The 19,711-nt window shown below is 35.4% G+C and overlaps 1 protein-coding gene across 3 annotated transcripts in view; it reads left to right on the plus strand.

The window, feature by feature from the left end:
• The window catches only part of SCEL (sciellin), a 51,769-nt gene that overhangs the window by 6,120 nt on the left and 25,938 nt on the right, over window positions 1-19,711 (plus strand). For 2 of the 3 annotated variants that reach the window (XM_071806462.1, XM_071806459.1), the window contains 8 exons: window positions 2,897-2,970; window positions 6,798-6,915; window positions 7,563-7,625; window positions 7,936-8,007; window positions 13,620-13,688; window positions 15,551-15,616; window positions 16,831-16,896; window positions 18,965-18,997. In XM_071806462.1, the coding sequence (XP_071662563.1) occupies window positions 2,928-2,970; window positions 6,798-6,915; window positions 7,563-7,625; window positions 7,936-8,007; window positions 13,620-13,688; window positions 15,551-15,616; window positions 16,831-16,896; window positions 18,965-18,997 (530 nt within the window). In that variant the 5' untranslated portion in view covers window positions 2,897-2,927. The remainder of the gene's footprint in view (window positions 1-2,896; window positions 2,971-6,797; window positions 6,916-7,562; window positions 7,626-7,935; window positions 8,008-13,619; window positions 13,689-15,550; window positions 15,617-16,830; window positions 16,897-18,964; window positions 18,998-19,711) is intronic. The other variant, XM_071806466.1, reaches the window with a different exon arrangement.

Raw genomic sequence — 19,711 nt, forward strand, 5'->3', positions numbered from 1 at the left:
ACAAAGTTAAATGCTTTCCTCTGTCTCCCTTGAACTATGGGCTGAAGATAAGCAATTCACTGACCTGTGTAAATAAAGTGATGATTCCAGATCGTTATAAGCTGAAGTTTTTAAACTATCACAATCCTCACAATCTTCTGTCCATTCCCCTTTATACACACACACTTAGTTCACAATAGTGAAAACTGAGGAAAAAAAATGCTTTGATGAGTCCTATTCTGCCGCTTTATACAAGATTCTTCTAATTTCTAAGATCTTCAAATTTCAGTCTTACACTGATGATTTTTCATTGTGCTAGAGATTAAAATGGGTTGATTTTTAATTTGCATTTTAAATTTTAATGGATTCATCTTTGATATTCAACCTGAAAGTTCAGAAGTAAGATGTAAACCTTGGGGACAATATGGCAGTATTCTGAATACATGGCACATTTTCAGTGCTGACTGTGAAAGGGAGTGTGGCTGTTTCTTATATTCATTCATGCATTCTGCTTTTAGGCTGGGAGACTAGGTAGTAGTTTATTCTGGATGCTGTACACATGTGCAAGACAAATATTGTTTTGCCCTAAAAGCATTAACCAATAAATATAGGACAAGAGACAAAACACAGTTTTAATTAAACGATGGAGGATGAAAGAAACATGATTCCTGGATTTTCTTTTGTCATGCATGGATACAAACAGGAGTTGCAAACCTGTTTTCCAGTTGATTTTCAGGGTTTCAGTGTCATTAATGTATTTGTAGTTATTCCGTAGGTGTTAAACACCAGCCTCAAAATGTATGGATTTTTTTTACTTCAGCGATACTTTATATTTCGGAACAAATGTCTAAGGCTTTCTTGTTTATTTTTAACCAAGGTATACAATACTTCTTTGCCAGTTCTCTGAGAAATTTCAGTTTCTATAATGAATCTATGGAAAGCAAGGCTACAGTAAAACATGAAGCCTACATAGCAGTTTCCTGTCATTTTTAATGAGGAATATTTAAACTGCAAAAAGTGTATTTTTAACAAAAAATCCTAAGCCTTAGAATGATCACATTTGGCCTAATTTCCACACAAGAAGGCTCCATTTTCGAAGTTTTATGATTTCCTTCCCTTAGTGAATGGTTTTCCTTCCCTTAGTGAATGGCTTTAAAAGTCTTTACTAGAAACAAAACCCAAGTTCATTCTATACAAACTACTACCTTTTCTCCAGATGAAGAAGTGCCCGCACTCATTGCTTGTGAAACACACTGAAATGTCAAGCTTCCTATGATCCTAGGACTGATTGAAATAAAAGCCAATATCAGACATCCAGCTGTTGCTAAGCTGAAAAAGTAAACAAATCGGAGCTCCCTCTATCATCGTGTGATGGTTCAGGAAAATTTATAGCAAGATTGGTTATTATCTAAAACTGATTGCTTGATAACCCACGTGAACAGTTTCTAGGAAATTCAGTGCATACATGCTTGAAACTCTATACTAGTAATTTTGAAAGATATTTTATAACTTATTGTAAAATAAATAAGGCTCACCATAGCCCTAAGCATATTTTTATTGAGTGGGAACCAGATCCAGCAGTCACATGTATTTCTCTACACACTGTGCCAGTGCATGCTTGATACCAATAACTAAGGTGAAAAGAGTGTGGGCCAGAGCCTTCCAATCCACATGCCAGAATTATAAATTCTTACAAACATCTGGAATTTCACAACTGGGTAAAATATATGCAGACTTTTGGACTTGCATATTATTTTTGTATTTATATCTTTACTTTCCCAAAAGATATGTATTTGTTTACATCCAGATTTTGGTTTTCTGCTTTCTTTTCTTGGCAGTTATAAGCCTTTTCAGCAATTGTCTGGCAGTAAAAACATAGAAAAATCTGGTCTATGTGCAATTCATGGTGCCATCCGCTAGTTCTGTCTGGTTTATTGTCAGTATTACTTTAGTATTTTTGCTAAGTTTTCACCAAATTTCAACATCTTCTTCACCTTTGATAAGTAAAGAAAGAGCCACAGACTCCTGTCTCTCATTCCATCCTGTCTCAGGTGAGTGAGCAATACACTCTATGTCTGCAAAAAACCCAGCACAACTGTGTCACCCACAGAACTGGGAACGTTTCTGATTTTTAATGACTGCTCCTGTCACAAAAAATATTCCTTGGTGCTTCTGTAAATTTTAGCAGCCTGTTGAGTGGAGCTGGTTGGGAGCTTTCCAACCTAACATAGTTTTCTTGGAAAATGCTGCTTATCAAAAAGGAATCCATTTACTAAAGAGGGTCAGTTTTGTCCACGCTCTTAAGTCAGTAGTAGGATTGGTTGGTTGGTTGGTTGTTTTTTTAACCTAAGGGGAAATTTTTTGATGTTGAAATGTCATTATGTTCTGCTTGATGCTTCCTCTAGGAAAGCTGATATTCAAAATGAAGTTTCAAAGCACAGCATGACATGGTTTGAGTGGCACAGCTCCAAAAGATTTTTTTTTTTTTTTTTTTAAATCAGCAGCCTTGGAGGATCATTTTTTAACTTCATACAAGATAAAGGAAGAAGTCAGTGACTGCAAAATTGCTGCAGGGCTCTGTCATGGACCCCCACATTAGCTGCAGGCCACTGAAGCTGTGAGACCCGTCAGCAGGGCTGGGTGAGCTCCAGGCATCACTCTGAGCCACAGGCTGATTGTCTTCCCATTAAACTAATCATCTCAGCCTGTTCTTCATTCTTCTGTCTCGCCCTCCAAAGGCTCTCACCACCCCACATGTTCTCAGGGTGGTGATAAGTCATTCCACCCTATCAGACTAAACTTGTGCAAGGAGGTGATTAAATTGGCAAATGAACTTAAACTGTCTTTGGGGCTGATTCTTCATCTCACCGCCAACTCTCTCTTGTTTGTTGATTTTTTTTTTCATGTTTCCTTTTAGATTCCCACAGAAGGACACTCCACCGAACGGAATGTCAGCTTTCAGCATACGAAAACAGTCTCCTAATCAAAGCGGTAACACTGAATCTCCTTTATCTTCTGCTCTTAGGACACTTAGAGATTGAGGCATGGGCCCCTCCTTTCCAAGCATTGCCGTGCCCCTCACGCAGCTCTCTCACAGGACATGCCACCACTCTTTGGTGGTGACAGGCAGTGCGGTGTGGTGGAGCAGTGGAGGTGGGCAGCTTGGTGCAAGATGGTGGTTGTGTTCACTGAGACCTGTGGTTGCTGTGGAAACCCCAGAGGAACATGGTGGCTGGGACGGCTGTGGGCAGGCAGGGCATCCATCACCCTCAGCAGTGTCTCTTTGACTCACTCAGAAGAAATGAGGGGAAATCGAGGAAAACTGGAGTGGGGAAAAGGGAGAAAAAAGACATTTAATAATTGTCAGATGGGATTGGTTATCCCTCTGGAGGGAAAAAAATTGAGGAGGGCTGGATTTTGCTTTCTGTGCAGAAGAATGACCAGAGGCAGACTGGAAACATGCTGACTTTTTCCATTTGACTCAAAGATGCAAAATACTTTCAAAGACTGAAAGGTTTTGAGGCACATTAGGACCTGGCTTAGGTGGGACACGCCAGGCCTAAGTACACCAAACTCGGTGCAGTCATGGCAAGGAGCAGCTTGGCTCTACCATGTTGAGGAATTAAACTCTTTATTGCCAAAATAAGAAGGGGATGAGCTCCACCTGCCTGTGCTCATGTGACCTAAGCTGTTGTATCAGATCTATATTTAATTTTTTAATTCAAATTTTGGAGACAATTCATTAGACCAGAAATGAGTGCTCTTCAGCAAATCCAAGGCCTCATGCATTAGCAAATTTCTTGCAATGTTTCTTGAAAAGAAAACGCAATATGTACTTCTGGGCTGCTGCCTTTATAGGAGACTTCCCAAAACCTCGTTTGTACTAAGCAATTAAGAAAGCCATGATTTCCATGAAATCCAAGTAATTTTGGAGTAGGTAATAATAGTTTCCTTAAAATGTCGTTGGAAAAAAAAACAATATTTGCTTTACAAAATTAATTCTTATTGTTGAGTTTATACTGAGTGCTTCTTGACTATATAGAATTGCTTATGCCATGTTTGTGTCACTGAAGAGTTTTTCTTCAAGATTCAGAGGAGGTTATGGCTGACAGTAAAGCACAGATTTAAATGCATGGCAGACAGTTGAAAACATTTTTGGCTAACACTACTAGTATGGAAGGAATGCTGGAACCATTTCCACCCCTTTACTTGCCATCAGCTATTCTTGCTGAAGAAAGATGTTCAATCTGGAATGCATATGCAACTCACATTTTCCCTACTTTTGGAAATCAAGTTTGTGGGGTTTGGCTTTGTTTCGTTTTCTTTTTTTTTTTTTTTACTTAATGCAAATGGTCATACTAAATTAAAAAGTATCTAAATATTTATGACAATAGGAAGGCACAGTTTTTTGCTATTGGATCTTCATTCAAATTCTTGATTTATGAATGTTGCGAAGTTTTAATTTCTATCTATGTATGTTCATCCAAGTCCCTATTACATCCCAGTCATTTCTTGTGTTATCAGCATGTTTGAACAAGTATTGTTTACTGGTTTGAATATACTGAATGTAGTCTTGTTCACCAATTATAACTATCTGTATTCTTGACAGTGACTATGAGACAATGCTACTGTTTAAACTGAGGGAGGTCCTTCCTCTTTTCAGTTTGCAAGGACTAAACTTTATATTTTAATATATATTTAATGAACCACTGAAATTCTGTGAGTGAGGCTGGGATGTCTTCATTTTTTGAAGTCTTTAAGTCAGGTTTTAATATATATTGTTAAAAGAAAAATGAGGTCAAGTGGTAGTGAACAGTCTACTGTGGTAATCACGCAGTAAGGATTGATGACTTTTTGTTCTTAATATCCCTTGATTTTCAGCACATTCTTGCAAATCTCATCTTTGATGTGCCTTTTCATTTCTTAATGGTCTCAAGGGGCTGCATCTACGTTGCTCAAAAAAAGAAAGCCAAACCCTGTCATCAGGCCCAAGCAACAGCAACACACGTTACATCTGTATTTCTTAAATGTTTGTCACTTCTCTAGCAGCTTAGTCTTGGAGAGAGCAACTCTGCACAGAACCAGAGAATGTTTTCAATTAGGGAAAAATATGAATGATTAGTCCAACCCTTGAATTCCTTCACTGGCCTTCTTTTATTTGGATGTATGGACATACCTACTGTGAATTTCGACAGACAAGAGTAGACACAGTTTGGCTCACAGTCAGATATACGCTTTTAGACTTAATTTTATCTTTGCACTGCAGTGTTGTTTGTTTTTTTTTTTTTCATGAGAAAAATGTATTTAAAAAGTCAGTCTTGGTTATTGTCACTTAAAATAAATGTTTTGGTGCTTTATTATGATTTGGACTTCCACTCACTGTAGCTATTTGTCATTTTTTATGTTATCACTACAGCTGAAGTTCTTGTATTGAAAGCAAGAGCTACATTGTCCTATAAATAACAGCAGAATGCCAAAAGACAGCTCTGACAAGTGACATTATGCTGGCTGCATGTATTTTCTGCAAAGTGTGGTCTTTCTATACACAACCTTTTGGGTCAAATGTCCTTGCTGAACACCCGATAATGATATCTCCTGAAATCTGGTGATGTTGAACTCCTTTTATGTGGAGTGGGGAATTCATGGAAAAAATCACAAAGGTCTATAAAGGAAAACCTGAGAAACTCAGCATTCTTTATCAGTCACTTTGTTTATTAATTAACAAAGGTTTAATTTTTCAGCTTCTGTTGTCTGGCAAAGTTTGGGGCAAGTATCACAATCTAAAAATGGAGTTTCTATTTGGGCTCAACTTCTAGTCTTCCATTTTAAAGGGGAATGGTAAAATGGTAACAATATTCCCCCTCAGCTCAAACAGGCTGATAATATGAAACTTAGGTGGGAAGGAAAGGAACTGAGAATACTGAACAATAGTCATTGAATATTTTTGCTTACTTCTAGGCCAAACCCCTCATAAAGGGAAACCAGAGATAAACATCAGCTTTCTAATACAATAAGGAATATATATTCTCACAAAGTTAACATTGTATTGTTAGTTCCTCAATATACTAAATGTCAGCCTTGTTGGGCTGATATTTTAGGTTGTTTTCATAGGTATATAAGGCTTCCATGTTCATGCAGTATGTGAGTGCACATATCTGTCTGTCTGTCCTTCCCAATAACCTTTGAAACCATACACCAATTTTAGTTAAATGTAACTAAAAGATATAGGTCTTAAAGGTATTGCTTTTATTAAAAGCTCAGTAAAACTCGGTAACTGGTTAGAAAAGAGACCCTGCTCATTCAGCCACTAAGGAAAAAGCTTCAGAGGAAATCTAAACCTTTTGAGAAACCTGAAAATCCACATGTTAGACTGCATGTAGGTGGAGGACCATTTAATTATCTCAAGCTTAGTTTTCATTAGAAATTTACATCCTGTCACACTTCTATAGATATAAAAACCACAGACAACACCCCAGGAAACAGGATTCATTAGTTTGACTTTCCTCAATTTACTGTTGTATGTATGTTTCATAATTCCTTTATCAGATCTGTGATTGTTGACATTAAAAATATGCCAAGTTGTTTCATATTAAGGACGAAACTGAATTTCATTTGATAAACTGGGCTTCTGCAGTCCCTTCAAGGTTGAAGGGATTAAGTCATGAACTTTTCAAGGGAACAGTCTGCACTAAACAGCAGTGGTAGCTCAAGATTAAATCTGTGCTAAGCTTTTACATATTTCAGCCTTTTTAATAGTAATTTAAGTTTCCAAAATTATCCCATATATTCATTTTCAAGATGTTTCTCTGCATTTGCAGATAAAAAGAGCCCCTCTGTTGCAATTAAAAGCAGACAACAGACTACTCATGATAGTAATAAACGACGGACCCTTTTGCAAGACAACAGCTGGATAAAGAAGAGGCCTGAAGAGGAAAGGTAAGAAAGATATGAAGATATGAAGGATATGTATTTAGTTCACTATGCCACATACTTTTAATTGGATTTTCTATTTTTTTCATTAATAGTATAATCTAGAATTACATAAATTTCATCAAATAACTATTATTTGCTTATCTTGATGAGGTATTGATTGCCTTTTGGAAGTACTAGTCTGCCGAACTTTCACTGACTATGCTTTTCATTGGGACTTTTGAGCACTGATCATTTAATAAGATGGCAGGCTTCTGCTCTACAAGAAAAATCCCACAATTCATATATTTAGGCTGCAAGAATACAGTCTGATTTTTTCTTTTTACAAGCATGAAGACTATAAATCTTGAGAAGTTCTTTTAAGGACCTTAAGTCAGAAACAGTTGAAATTTACTGTAATGCAAACTAGGACTTGTATTACTGTAGGATCTCCACCTTGAGACCAGACCCTCATTATTTGGTCCAAGAACAGCAGATAGGAAGAGATAATTCTTACCCCAAAATGTCTGGAACCACCTAATGCAGAGATCTGTAGAAGCTGTGGTTACGGCAGTTGTGAAATCTGATTAAGGACAGGAATCTTTTGCCAAGAAACAACTTTCTGTTTTAACTATTAAAATTTTAACTAACTACTGTCCTTTTTTTGCTTCAAGTGCTGATGAAAACTATGGAAGAGCTGTGCTTAATCAATATAAATCCCAAGATAACCTACACAGGTACAGTAGAGTATTTGATGATTTCTAATTATATTCACAAAGAAAACTGAGTTTCCTGCTACTATATCCTGTTTAGAGCAAGAACTTTCTTTTTTAAATTTTAGTCTATACATATTTCCAATGTAAATCTGACATCATTGTCAAAAATTGTTAATTCAATAATTGCAATTGATGTAGGGTTGGATCTGTTGACACCTGAATGGTCTGAAATCTTGTATGATGCCTTAATTCAAGACATATATTGTTTTGTTGGTGATAAGTTGTTTAATAAAAGCAGTGACCAAAGTGGCATTTCTAACCTTTTTTATAGCAGTAGCACAAATGAAAAGGAAGATCAGAAGGCTGTACTTGGACGATACAGGTCTGATACTAACTTGGACAGGTAGGGATTTTTTCTGTATACATTCTCTTTTGTGATTCTCATATCTGTGAGAGGTCTTTAAAAGGAAAGCTTGAATTAAATCAGTGTTGTGTTTTTTTTTTTTCCTTTGGTTCTGTTTTTTTTGTTGTTGTTTGGCGGTTGTTTATGCTTGGTTGATTTTTAAATTTTGTTATTTATTAAACATCAAAGTGGAAGACCTAGTAGAACTAAGACTAAGTAGAAGAACTATTTTTGCATGAATGATACAAATGGAAACTTGATTTGAGAAGTTCTTTTGACATTTTGCTTTTCTTTTTTCTACATCAATTTCTATGTATTCTTGTCCTCATAAATGTACGTATCTCTATACAGATGATATCCACTCCTACCCGGTTTCCCACTTTTGAAACTAGAAGTCAAGGTCCTCTTTCCAACACTTAAGCACAATAAAGCTAAACCCCTAGTTCTTTGCAAATCCTTACTGCCATTTCATACCGTGATCAGTACAAATATCAGAATCATATGCTTATCATACAAGCGATTAATTTGAATGTCTTCTTCAGCCTTGACCTCTGTCAAGACATGACCCTGCCTGTGTTTGTAGATTCTTTCTGTGTCACATCTTCAAAATTCGGCCCCCATTTACATCTGGCACCTACAACATGCTGAGGCTATGAGTACCAGCACTTAAATGCACACTGCGGAAAAAGTGCACTTGTTTGGCTGGATCTCAGCACTGTGTAATTTTGCTTGGTGGTCCTTACTTCTGTTGTAAGAAACAATGAAAAATTGTTGACTAAAATTTACCTTCTCCACAGAAGTCTGGAATAGAATAAGCTATAGAGCTGTGTGATATCACTCCTCTGTCAATTGTTCTGCAGGCCGTTAAATCCTGCTGTTCACTCATCAAGAGGAAGCCATTCCATAACTTTAATTTACCTATTGCTCTTCTCTGAATCTTTTCTATTTCCATGTTAGCCTTTTTGAACTGGGGGTCCAAATCTCCATGCAAGTATTTAAGATGGACTCATCTCTTGTATATATAGAGGAGTATAAGGACAGTTTCTGGTTCATTTGTTATTTTTTTCTCTCATACTTCACAATATTGAATTTTCTCCTTTGAGTGCTGATGAGAATTGAGCTTTCATTTTCAAAACATTATCTATATAACTTCAAGACCATTTTACTGAGTGATAATAGCTATTTCAGAGATTGTTTTTCTTGGCAGGCATTACTTTGCACCTATGAAAAGTTAATGTCATCTGTCATTATAGAAATCTGACATGTTAGCAGATGAATTCTGAAAGCCTTGCTAGTCAGCATGTATTTTGACTGTCATGAGTTAGTGTCATTTGCAAGCAACATCATCTCAGTTTCCTTCTTTTCCAGATAATTTAAGAACATATGGAAAAAACACAGGTCTTGTACAGATCCTGCCTTCCTCTCTGAAAAATTGTTTATTCCAGACCTTTGTGTCCTGTTTGTTAACCAGTTATTTATGCATGAAAAGACCTTCTCTATTACCACGTAGGAAATTAGTTTACTTGAGAGTCCTTAAAGCAAATTTCTGTGAATTTCAGGTAGAATATATCAGCTGTGTGAATGTTATCTACACAATCATTGACTTCAGAACAATTTTGAAGGAAGTCACAGGACGATTCCGGTTTCTACAGTGTCACTGAACAGCATTGTCCTTTTGTACTCTATCTCTATCTATCTATCTATCTATCTATCTATCTATCTATCTATCTATCATCATCTATATCTTTTTGCTTTATGCTGAGATAGTAATATGTCTAAATTACTTTAGGCTGTAAGCTGACTGCCTTTGTGTTTTCATAAACACAAATAACTGACATAAAGGGTTCTTAATATGCAACAGATGACAGAAAATACAGAGAAAGAATTACAGATGTGAAGATAAACTTCTGATAATTAATGCGGAATATGTCCATAAATGGATTGAATAATGATGGTTCTACCTTGAAATAATTGCAGTGAGGAAGCTGCAGTCAAGTTGTCTGTTTTGTTTTTTTTCCTCACTCATCATTGGTCTTCTCAAGACCGTGGAATATAGCAATTCCAGGATTAATTTGTGCACAGCTATTGCAAGCAGTCCCTTCTGTAAGGGATGACCGTGTGTTCTGCATCTCTTCAGACTTGCAACCTAAGGCATAAAAGGGTGTGGTGATGTAGTTTCTCTTAGCATCTTTCTGTGGCCTGCAGTCAAATTTGGTACATCTACTTCCTCTGTGAGGGATGTTCTCCACCAGGTACAATTCCCTGTTTTTCTTATGAATTATGTCTGACAAGCATAACCACAGTACAGAAGTCTCCAAGCTTAGACTAGACTAGCTGGCGGAACAGCTATATTGTTTAGTTGCCTGTGTGACAAAGAAGCATTCATTTGTCTTTCCTGTTCAAAATTAAAATGGGAATTTGAAAATAGAGCATGTTTCTGAAATGTGGAATAAAGTCTAAATGATTGCTCCTTCTAGACAGTTCTTGAGAAGAATTACCTTGGTATTGGAGTTTTCTTGTGATTATTTACAGAATTATTGTAAGTGATGTTGTCCATGTAGAAAATAAATTTTGTCTAGCTAAGATGCTGTAAAATTGTAGCCTTCTACCCTACATAAGTTCCTTAAGAGTTACCTGTTTTCAAGCTAGAGATTGAAACTTTTTTCCACAACTCTGTTTTTCATGTTTCGTGGCCATGACTGTAATATTCCAAGAGACAAAGATTTAAAGAATCTGGATCTCTCTGGATGAATCTCTTCGATAGATGATTTTCAAAATGGCAATTATTTGAAGTATTTGAAGTATTGAAATATTTGAAGTATTTGAAGTAGAAATTCAACTATTTTAAATTCTAATTTAAAAAAATAAGCTGTTTGAGAAGTAGAGGAGTAATTTTGAGTTCTTCGTTGCATGTGTAAATGTGACAGTGAAAACATATCTAAAAGCCATTTTAAGTACAGCTTTTTGTGTCTTGGATACTGCCATATCCATGTTCAAAGAAGGTATTGTTTGATATGAATTTTTCCTAACCCAATATCTACAAAATTTGAACATCAGTTTAAGTATTACGGACCTGGGAGAGATGTTGCAGATGGCTGCATGCAATTGTACCATTGGCTGCAAGCACATGAAAATACCAAACACACTTAACTTGTTAACAGAAATCCATAGCTTGATGGTAGTAGGTGCAAATATACTTGTATTGACATGTAGATCTACACACCATAACTCAGATAACAATTGCATTGTGCAGGTGATCACATCTGGCCTTTCTGGATGAGAGGAAAAAAATTATTTATTCCTTTATTACTCTCTTATTATTAGCAACTAACTAAATATTTGACAAAAGATGACCAAGACTTTACAAATCAAATAGTGACAATGAAAATTACATTGCTATTTTTCCAAGTGTTGTATGCTACTAAGTCCAGAGTAGCTTCCAGGAAGAATAAATCCTGGTTGCATTTATGGTTGTTAGATCTGAAGGGATGAGGCTGAAGCAAATGACACGCTTTCCTTGTCTGCTTTATTAGTGATCTAATCCTTTGGAATGGTAGAAATCATTAGAAAAGTGAAGTGAGAGGCAACCAGAAACCATTGTTCTGTCATAGTGTGAACCTGTTTAGTATGATCTTGAGCAGTGCATGCAGTATTTCACTTATGTGAAGAAACTACAATAGAACAAAACAAAAAAACCCACTAAAAACAACCACCACAAAAAAACAACCAACCAAACCAACCAAACCAACAAATAAAAAGGAAGGGGAGAAAGGATAATCACAGGGATGGAATAGCTTTCATATGTGGAATGTCTGAAGAGACAAAGTTTGCTCAGGTTGGAAAAGAGTGATTCAGGGAAAGTAAGTACGGAATGAATATTTTCTGTTATTTGCACTGTAAAAATGAGGAGATAGTGTATGCAATGTTTAGGTAATGATTTAAGGGAGAAAAAAAGAGAGAAAAGAAGAAAAAAAAAAAGAACACTTCTTTTTCCTTTAATACATACATTAATTGTAGGCGTTAACACCGCAGAACATTGTGAAGGCCCGAAATTTAAATTGGTTCAGAAAAAAACTTTAGATGTGTAAATGGATCATTGATCCAAAGGTGTCTCTTGGAGACAAAATTCTGGATGCAAACAGAGGATATTCTCTGACCACTGCTTATCAGAAGCTGAAAAGTTATATACAAGGAGAAGTTAACATTATACTTACCTTTCTTCCTTCACTATTTTCAAAGCTCCTGCTACACTGGGCAGCAGTGGAGTATAATGTCAGATGGATCCTTAAAATAGGCAAATACAGAACCACTTATTATGCTGAAATTGTGAAAATATGAAATGAAACTTGAAAGAAATCCCGGTTCATAGGGCAGTTGTGAATTAGAAGAAATGCTCATGTTTGCATCTGCAGTAACGTGAGTGAGTTTAGTGAGACCTCTAGTGATCCTTCCAGTAACTGTAATTGCCGGTCATAGTGACAAGCTGCCCACGACACTGGATAGTTATTTACACAATTAAATTTAACGTTTGAAAAAGGCACAGAGCACATACTGGTGCAGATTATGTCCCAGATTTCCCTTGAAGGGTTTTCATTAAATACAACAGTATTCTGTGATACTTGCCTGAAGACAGGATACAAAATATTTTGTATTATTATATTATATTGTAGTTCTAGGTCTAATTATTTTGTATCTATAGTTTCAGTTTATGAATGGGAATAGATAACTAAAATTAAGTAATTTTTATATGTAAATAGGTTGTAGCTCAAAATGTGTTTGAACTTCTTTAACCAAGTATTTAAGATAACCCTCTCAATTTAGTATTTGTAATGTATTTCAATGTACATCACCTCATATTTGAGCTTTTCAGAGTCCCCCTGTTCTTATTAAAGGATATTCCATATATGGGGAGAAAGCTGAAATAAAATAAGTACTTAAGTTCTTCCAGCTATGAAAGCTACATGGTGATTTCTGTGAAAATTCTGAAGGGTTTTAGGCAACAACTGTAGAATACATAGAGGGCTTGAAAAATCACATGGTTGTTTCTTACTGTAAATGTCATTACTTAACAAAATCAATTCAAGTACAAATAATCTAACTTCTTTGATAGATGTCACTAGCACGCTTTATCAGGGATTTTATACCAGAATACTTTCAAGTTACATTGATCTCTAAAAGGTGGAAAGAAAATGAGACTGTTACATCTCTCAAGTGATGGTGAGGGTGAGGAAGAGGGGTTGGCTTATGTGCTGCTTGACTGAAAAACACTTTCTTCTTTCTGGTATTCTGATTTAATTTAAAGGAGCTGTAATAAATTAACTGCTTACAACAATGAAGCTTGATGCAGCATATCAAATAGTGTTTAAACATAACATTTTAAAACAGTTATTTGCAGTGAGCTACTTAGACTATTCAGATATTAATACACTCAATTTATATTAAATCAGCTTCAGTTCTATACCAGTTTTGACACTGGGGAATTTTTAATCTGTACACAGGGCAAAGTGATACATCATCTTTTAATTTTATGCAAGTGTTTGTGGTTTGTTTGATTGTTTGTTTGTTTTAAATAAGATCTAGCATGTCTGTTATAATTTCTGTGTTTCTTACAGAATTCCAGACAGAAATGATACTGATAAAATAAATAAGTCTCCAACTCCAAATAATAAGCAAAGCAACAGGTATGAGGTTTGGAAGCTTTATGATTTAAATATTATGTATAATGATTTATCATGTCTCCTGTATGATTTATCATGTATTATCATCTATTTGTTGTATATTATCATAAATTTTGATTACCTGTACATACCAAGCATATATTATATAGAGAAATATTTTGCATGGGATATGGCTTACTAGTAGGTTCATTTCACCACATGATATCTCAAATGCAGACATTTATACCTAGGTTATATAATTTTTTTATAGCTGGTGAAGAGAAAAGGGATTTTTTGGAGGACAATTCATCTTATGTCTGTCAAATACTAATATTTTCTTTAGAATAAGAGGATTTTTCCCTAGAAATCTGTATTTGTGAAAGAAATTTCCTTAGAAAGACATTTCCTTAGAAATGTGTATTTGTGAAAGACCCACTCAGATTACACATTTACTCAGCATAGCAATTATTTATGACACACAGCATTTTAAATACAAAAAAGAAAAATAACAGTGTTTCAAAAACAGTTCAGTGTGGGTATGTTTGAGAGTTCTAAATTTCTTTTTATGAATTCTATCAAATAGGCTACATGTTTCTAGGGAAAGTCTGCAAGAAAAAATTCTGATTAAGGTTTTCAGTGAAAAATGTTGTTGAACATTACAAATGGAAAACTTGAGTACTAAAACATAAAAAATTACTTCTTTTGACAGACAAGTTAACTGGTTTTTCCCATGGAAAACAAACAGAAAATGTATTATTTATTTGAAAGGTTTTCTTTTGTCAGAAGCTTCATCTTTTGTTTAAAACTGAAACAAATGTTTAATTTAAAATAAGTTAGTACAATATTTTTGAGACATTCTAAGTTTGTTTATGATTCAGAGAGAACCATTTTATATATGTAATATGATTACATAACACTGAAAATTTCGTTTCTGAAGAATTTACAGTTCCTACCTACTTGAAATTTTTGTTTAAAAAATGGAAGTCAGGAGAGCTCAGCCACCATACTTACAAATGAAAGGTACAGATATGTCACTGCACCTTCATTGACGTCAGTAGTGTTCTGTCAGTAATGAATTACACTACGTATAGTTGCTAGTGAAGACTGAACACAGCAATTAAATGTCATCTTGAGAAGTGTTGAGATATTACTCTGAAGAGCAAACGAATATCCCTGGCATTTAAAGTTCAAGTGAGGTCATTTTTTAAGTTATGATTCTGCACCATTATGTTGTAAATCATGGTGACGATGAAACATGAAACATCAAATAAATTGGATTTTACCTTATTTTATCCAGAGATGACTTTTTAATAGACCTACCGTGAATTTTACATTAGGACTTAAATGAGACTTAAATGGTATATACTTTTTCCTGCCAGAGAGCGATAAAATTATTTCTAAAGTTCCATTTTTCAGTTATTCTCATTACATTAAGCATTGCAGAGGACAAGACAATAACTTTGTGATGACCTTTATGAGAAAAAACACTGGCTTGGAATTTATACAGTTACGAGTATGAGGAATACCAGCTAGTCTTACAGGCATATCATAAAATACAACAGCATTGACACAATTCAGTAAGAAACCTAAAATTTAAATAATGAAAAAGAAATACTTTAATATTTTAAGTTTTGGAGGCTGAAGTGTAAGTACAGAAGTCCAGATATTAAGAAGCCAGAAATTACTTTGGATATCAAATGAAAACACATCTGTTTTCTCATGTATAAACATAGTCACACCATTTACCATACACAGTTTTATCATTCTGGCAATAGAAATATGATTTCTTATCATTGTGGGGTTTGTTTGTTTGTTGTTGTTGTTGTTTTTTAGAATGATACACTTATTGAAGATTAATGAATTAATTAAGTATATTTCCTTAACAGACAATCTTGGACTCCTGATGCATCATCCACAAACACTGCTGCAACATCTCCAATCAAGAAAAAAAGGTAGTCATTGCCACCATTGCATGGTTGCCAATGGATATATAGCACTCTATGAAAACTCAGTAATGTATCACAGTTATATATAAAAATGTTACCAACTCTCTCCTCTGGCATGCTCTAACTCCTCAGCAGCTTCAAGGACTCGTCTTCTACATGCTCTGGCTTTTTCCATGAGAGTGGAGTGTTTCAAGGTTGTCTCCATAGAGCCAGTTTTGTGAGCCCAGTGGACATAGCACAACAGATGCTCTTTGCTGCAGCCCTCAACTTAGCCACTTTATGCCTTTTCAAGTGTCTAAATTTGTAGCTCGCTCTAATTGTGACCAGCTGAAATCTCTGATGCCAAATTTGACCCTGTGCTATTGCACTGCATATGGACCACACTAAGGTTTTATACATGATGCACAGCTAGCTTTAAAAATTTTGATTTCTGATAGTATTATCTGGGAAATAATAAAAACAGGGTGTGGAGCAAAGAACTACATTTTTAATCTAAACACACTGCTGGCAATAACCGTATTTTTGTGCATATTTCCCAGCTGCAAATTCTGTCTGTTTGTGATTTTCGCTTCTATATTTCATGCATAAAAATTGTGGTCAGTAGAACTATGAAAGCAGAAATTAAAATGTCGTCATTTTCATACTAATCCCCCTGCTTGTTTGGTGGAAGTTTATGGTGTTTTCAGCCCGGTAGTTCTATTCCAGCTCTTTGAAGATGTGAAAGGCCATCACTGAATTGCACTGTTTATGGTGCAATCACTTTTTCCTCAGAAATAATTGCTGGATTGATGGTTTTGAGGAAAAAAAAATAATAATAACTGAAAGTGCTTGTGATGTTTATGTGACCTCTAATACCTGTCTGAATGTGTTTCTTGGGTTGATCCTTGACATCCTTTCCATTGTGCATTCTGTTTGTCCTTCCCACGAATGATCAATTTATCTGTATCATTCAAATTGCATAAAAGACCACCTAGAGTCAAAGAACACACTTTTCACAACAATAATTAAAAATTACTGTATTATTTCCAATTTCATTCTTTTTTTTTTTCTGGAAAAAATGGTCTAAAAATTATCTGTATGCAGTATTTCATGATACTAATAATTTAAGAAAAGTTCAAGGTATTTCTACATCGCTTCTGACTTTCTAATATTCCCAGTATGCTGTCCAGCCCCATAGCATTAAACTAATACTCAAGAATTTATTTTTTTAACACTGACAGGCAGTCTTGGATGCCTCCCTCAGTTTCAAGTACTAAGACCACGACAGAAACAGTGGAAACCAAACGGTAAGTACTGATGATTGTCCGTTATTTCCTAATTCTTAGCTAGAGCTGCTTTTGAGAGTGACCCAACATGGCAATTCTTTGAGGGACTGAGTTTGATGAGGAAGATGGCAAGAGAAAGCATCCCATGCCTAGATACTTGTTCAGGCTCTCAACGGCTTCATGCCCAGCACTGACTTAGATCTGACTATGTGAAGTGCCAGTGCCTTGAGGTTACATAAGTGCTCCTCAGATTTTCCTACAATGCTTATATGCTTTCTTCATGGTCTTGCTTTGGACTATTCCATTTAGCTCTCTGCAAGACAAACCTGCTACAGAGCAACTAGCCAGGAGGGCAGGAATCTATTGGCACCCTTTGGTCTGGTCTGACAGCCAGGGCCTAACCCTGGGCCCTTTTAGTTAACAGTGTGGCAAAAACCTCAAGATTTGCTTAGTCAGATCTCAGTGAGGTGTCCAAGAATAAGTTTAGAAGAAAATCTCTGGCTAAAGTTACTTGCAGATAAACATTTAATATGTATTTCTAAAGCTGTGTTTGCTTTCTAGCAGATCAGAAAGATAACAGAGAATATTTCTTGTGATCTCATCTAAAAGCAGGATCTGGATGGCTTAAAATAGTCACTAATGAACTCCAATGATATTCGTTGCTTAGGTCTCCCATTGGCTGCAGCATTGTCTTGTGCTTCTCTAGTTTTAATCTGGGAAACTTCCAACATGAGTCTTGTGCATATCAATGATAAAAATTAAATTAAATAGAATTTAATGGTTAATATTGCATGTTAGGTACAATACCTTGCTAGACTATTGCCTAGGCAGTTTGTGGAATTTTTGTCACTGGGACACTTTAACATGAAACCTTAAAACCAAGTTTAGCAATTCTTTTTACTCTTATTCTGTGTTTATTACTGTCCATCTGTTTGGCCAAGGTCCAAAGTCACTCACCACCCAGCAGAAAGATATCTTCTAAATCTTAAAGTTTATATTCTTTTAAGTCAGTGTTTACTAGATATTTTTAATATGTCAACTGTGATGAATTTATCTGGCTTCACTTCAATATCTCACTATGATCATGGTAGGTTTGAAAGCATAGGATATGATGCATCCTCTATATGGCATCTGCCCAGATTAAAAAAAAATGCTGAGATTCCTGTGTCCTTCTCAATGCTAATTATCCAGTTACTCCTCTACTCTCATAGTCCAGAGAAGACCAAAATACAGGCATATATTTAATGAAGCTCTCGTGTGCCTTCCTGGGTCCTCTAACAACACTGTCACCAAAGAAGTTGGTTGAACAGTGATGGACACTTATTTGTTTGTCTTTTAAAAGTGCTTTGAAAGCTATTTTGAGTTGTGAATATTACTGTAATTAATAATAGTCACCAAAGCAAAGCCTCTTACTTGCCCATGAGTTTCAGGAAGTCAAGTGCTATGCATAGATGCTAATAACCACAGTTTTATAAGGTCAATATGAGTCTTAGTGACAGGTGGAGCAAAGACCTGTGTCTTTTCTTCAGATATGAGAATGGCCAATTGTTCTGCTATCCCCAGGAAGGGAGTTCAGCAATCATGGGTTTGGAGGATTTTTGGTCAGGGTTTATTATTCACTTACATTTCCTGATTCTGAGACCTGATCCCAGCCTTCTACTAGTCAAGCATGACATGGAAGCCTCTGGAGTGCTTCACCTCCATTCCAAGCTGATTAAGCACACTTTATAGAACACTTAGGAGATGTTGCAGTTGAAGCTAAGAATATAAGCACCTCACTGTATTTGAGTTTTTTGATTATAAATTGTGTGGTGAAAACAGAACACTATTGATCAGAATGAATGACTGGAGAATACTGATTGAAGAATAATTGTCTTATTAACATATAAAGAATATGATTAGAATTTAGTATTATGCTACTTGAGTTAAGCATGTTGTGTTCCACATTAAGAAACAAAGAAAACAACCACTTAGGAAGTAAGAAAAAGCAAAATTAACTGCCATTGATTGATTCAGAATCTTGCAAAGTGCTTCAATACTGGCATTTTGCTACTTGGTTTCTGAAATGCTTACTCTTTTCTTTCCTTAGGACCACTTCAGAAAATTCGGAGGCTCCAATGACGTACGTCTTGCTTACTTTGCTTCTTAGTAGATTTAGAAGTGCAACACACTCCTGTGCACAAGCCTTGATTATTATTTTACATATATTTATAATACACAGACCGTATAATTTATCTGCGAGGGATCCTCTGTAGTCAATGTCACAGAATTGCATGAAGAACACTTTTTTCCTTGCAGAAATGTAACTCTTCACATAGCTTAGAATATTTAATTGAATATTTATTCAAACAGAAAAACCAACTGTAACTCTACAAAAAATTTAAACCCGCTTCATGGTTTTAGTTCCACAGTTACATATGTTGCTAATGCAAATATTCCTTTATATTAAACTGTTGCTATAAAGAGTGAAAAATAGAGTATACACAAAATGAAGAAAAAGAAAGTGGTGAATTAAAAAGCTGTGCACATGCAAAGACTTGTAATAGAAGGTATTAATATAAGGTAAATTGACTTAAAGTACTCTAAACTTATTTGAATGTCTGCAAAGGTTGGTCTAATTTTAGAAATTAAATTTAATTAATTAATTAATTAAGCATGCATTTCACAAGGCCTAAATTAGGAAAAGATTACTTAACCAACCTGTAAATTCATGGCTTATAGTTAAGACAGCTATAAAACTTGTCATGGTTTAGTTGCCATCCTAATTGGAAGATTCTCTAAAGAAACCTGTAACTTTCACATCCAACTGTATCACCTACATTCTCCCTTTTTTTAT

This window comes from Patagioenas fasciata, chromosome 1 (genome assembly GCF_037038585.1).
Source record: "Patagioenas fasciata isolate bPatFas1 chromosome 1, bPatFas1.hap1, whole genome shotgun sequence".
Taxonomy (NCBI): Eukaryota; Metazoa; Chordata; class Aves; order Columbiformes; family Columbidae; genus Patagioenas; species Patagioenas fasciata.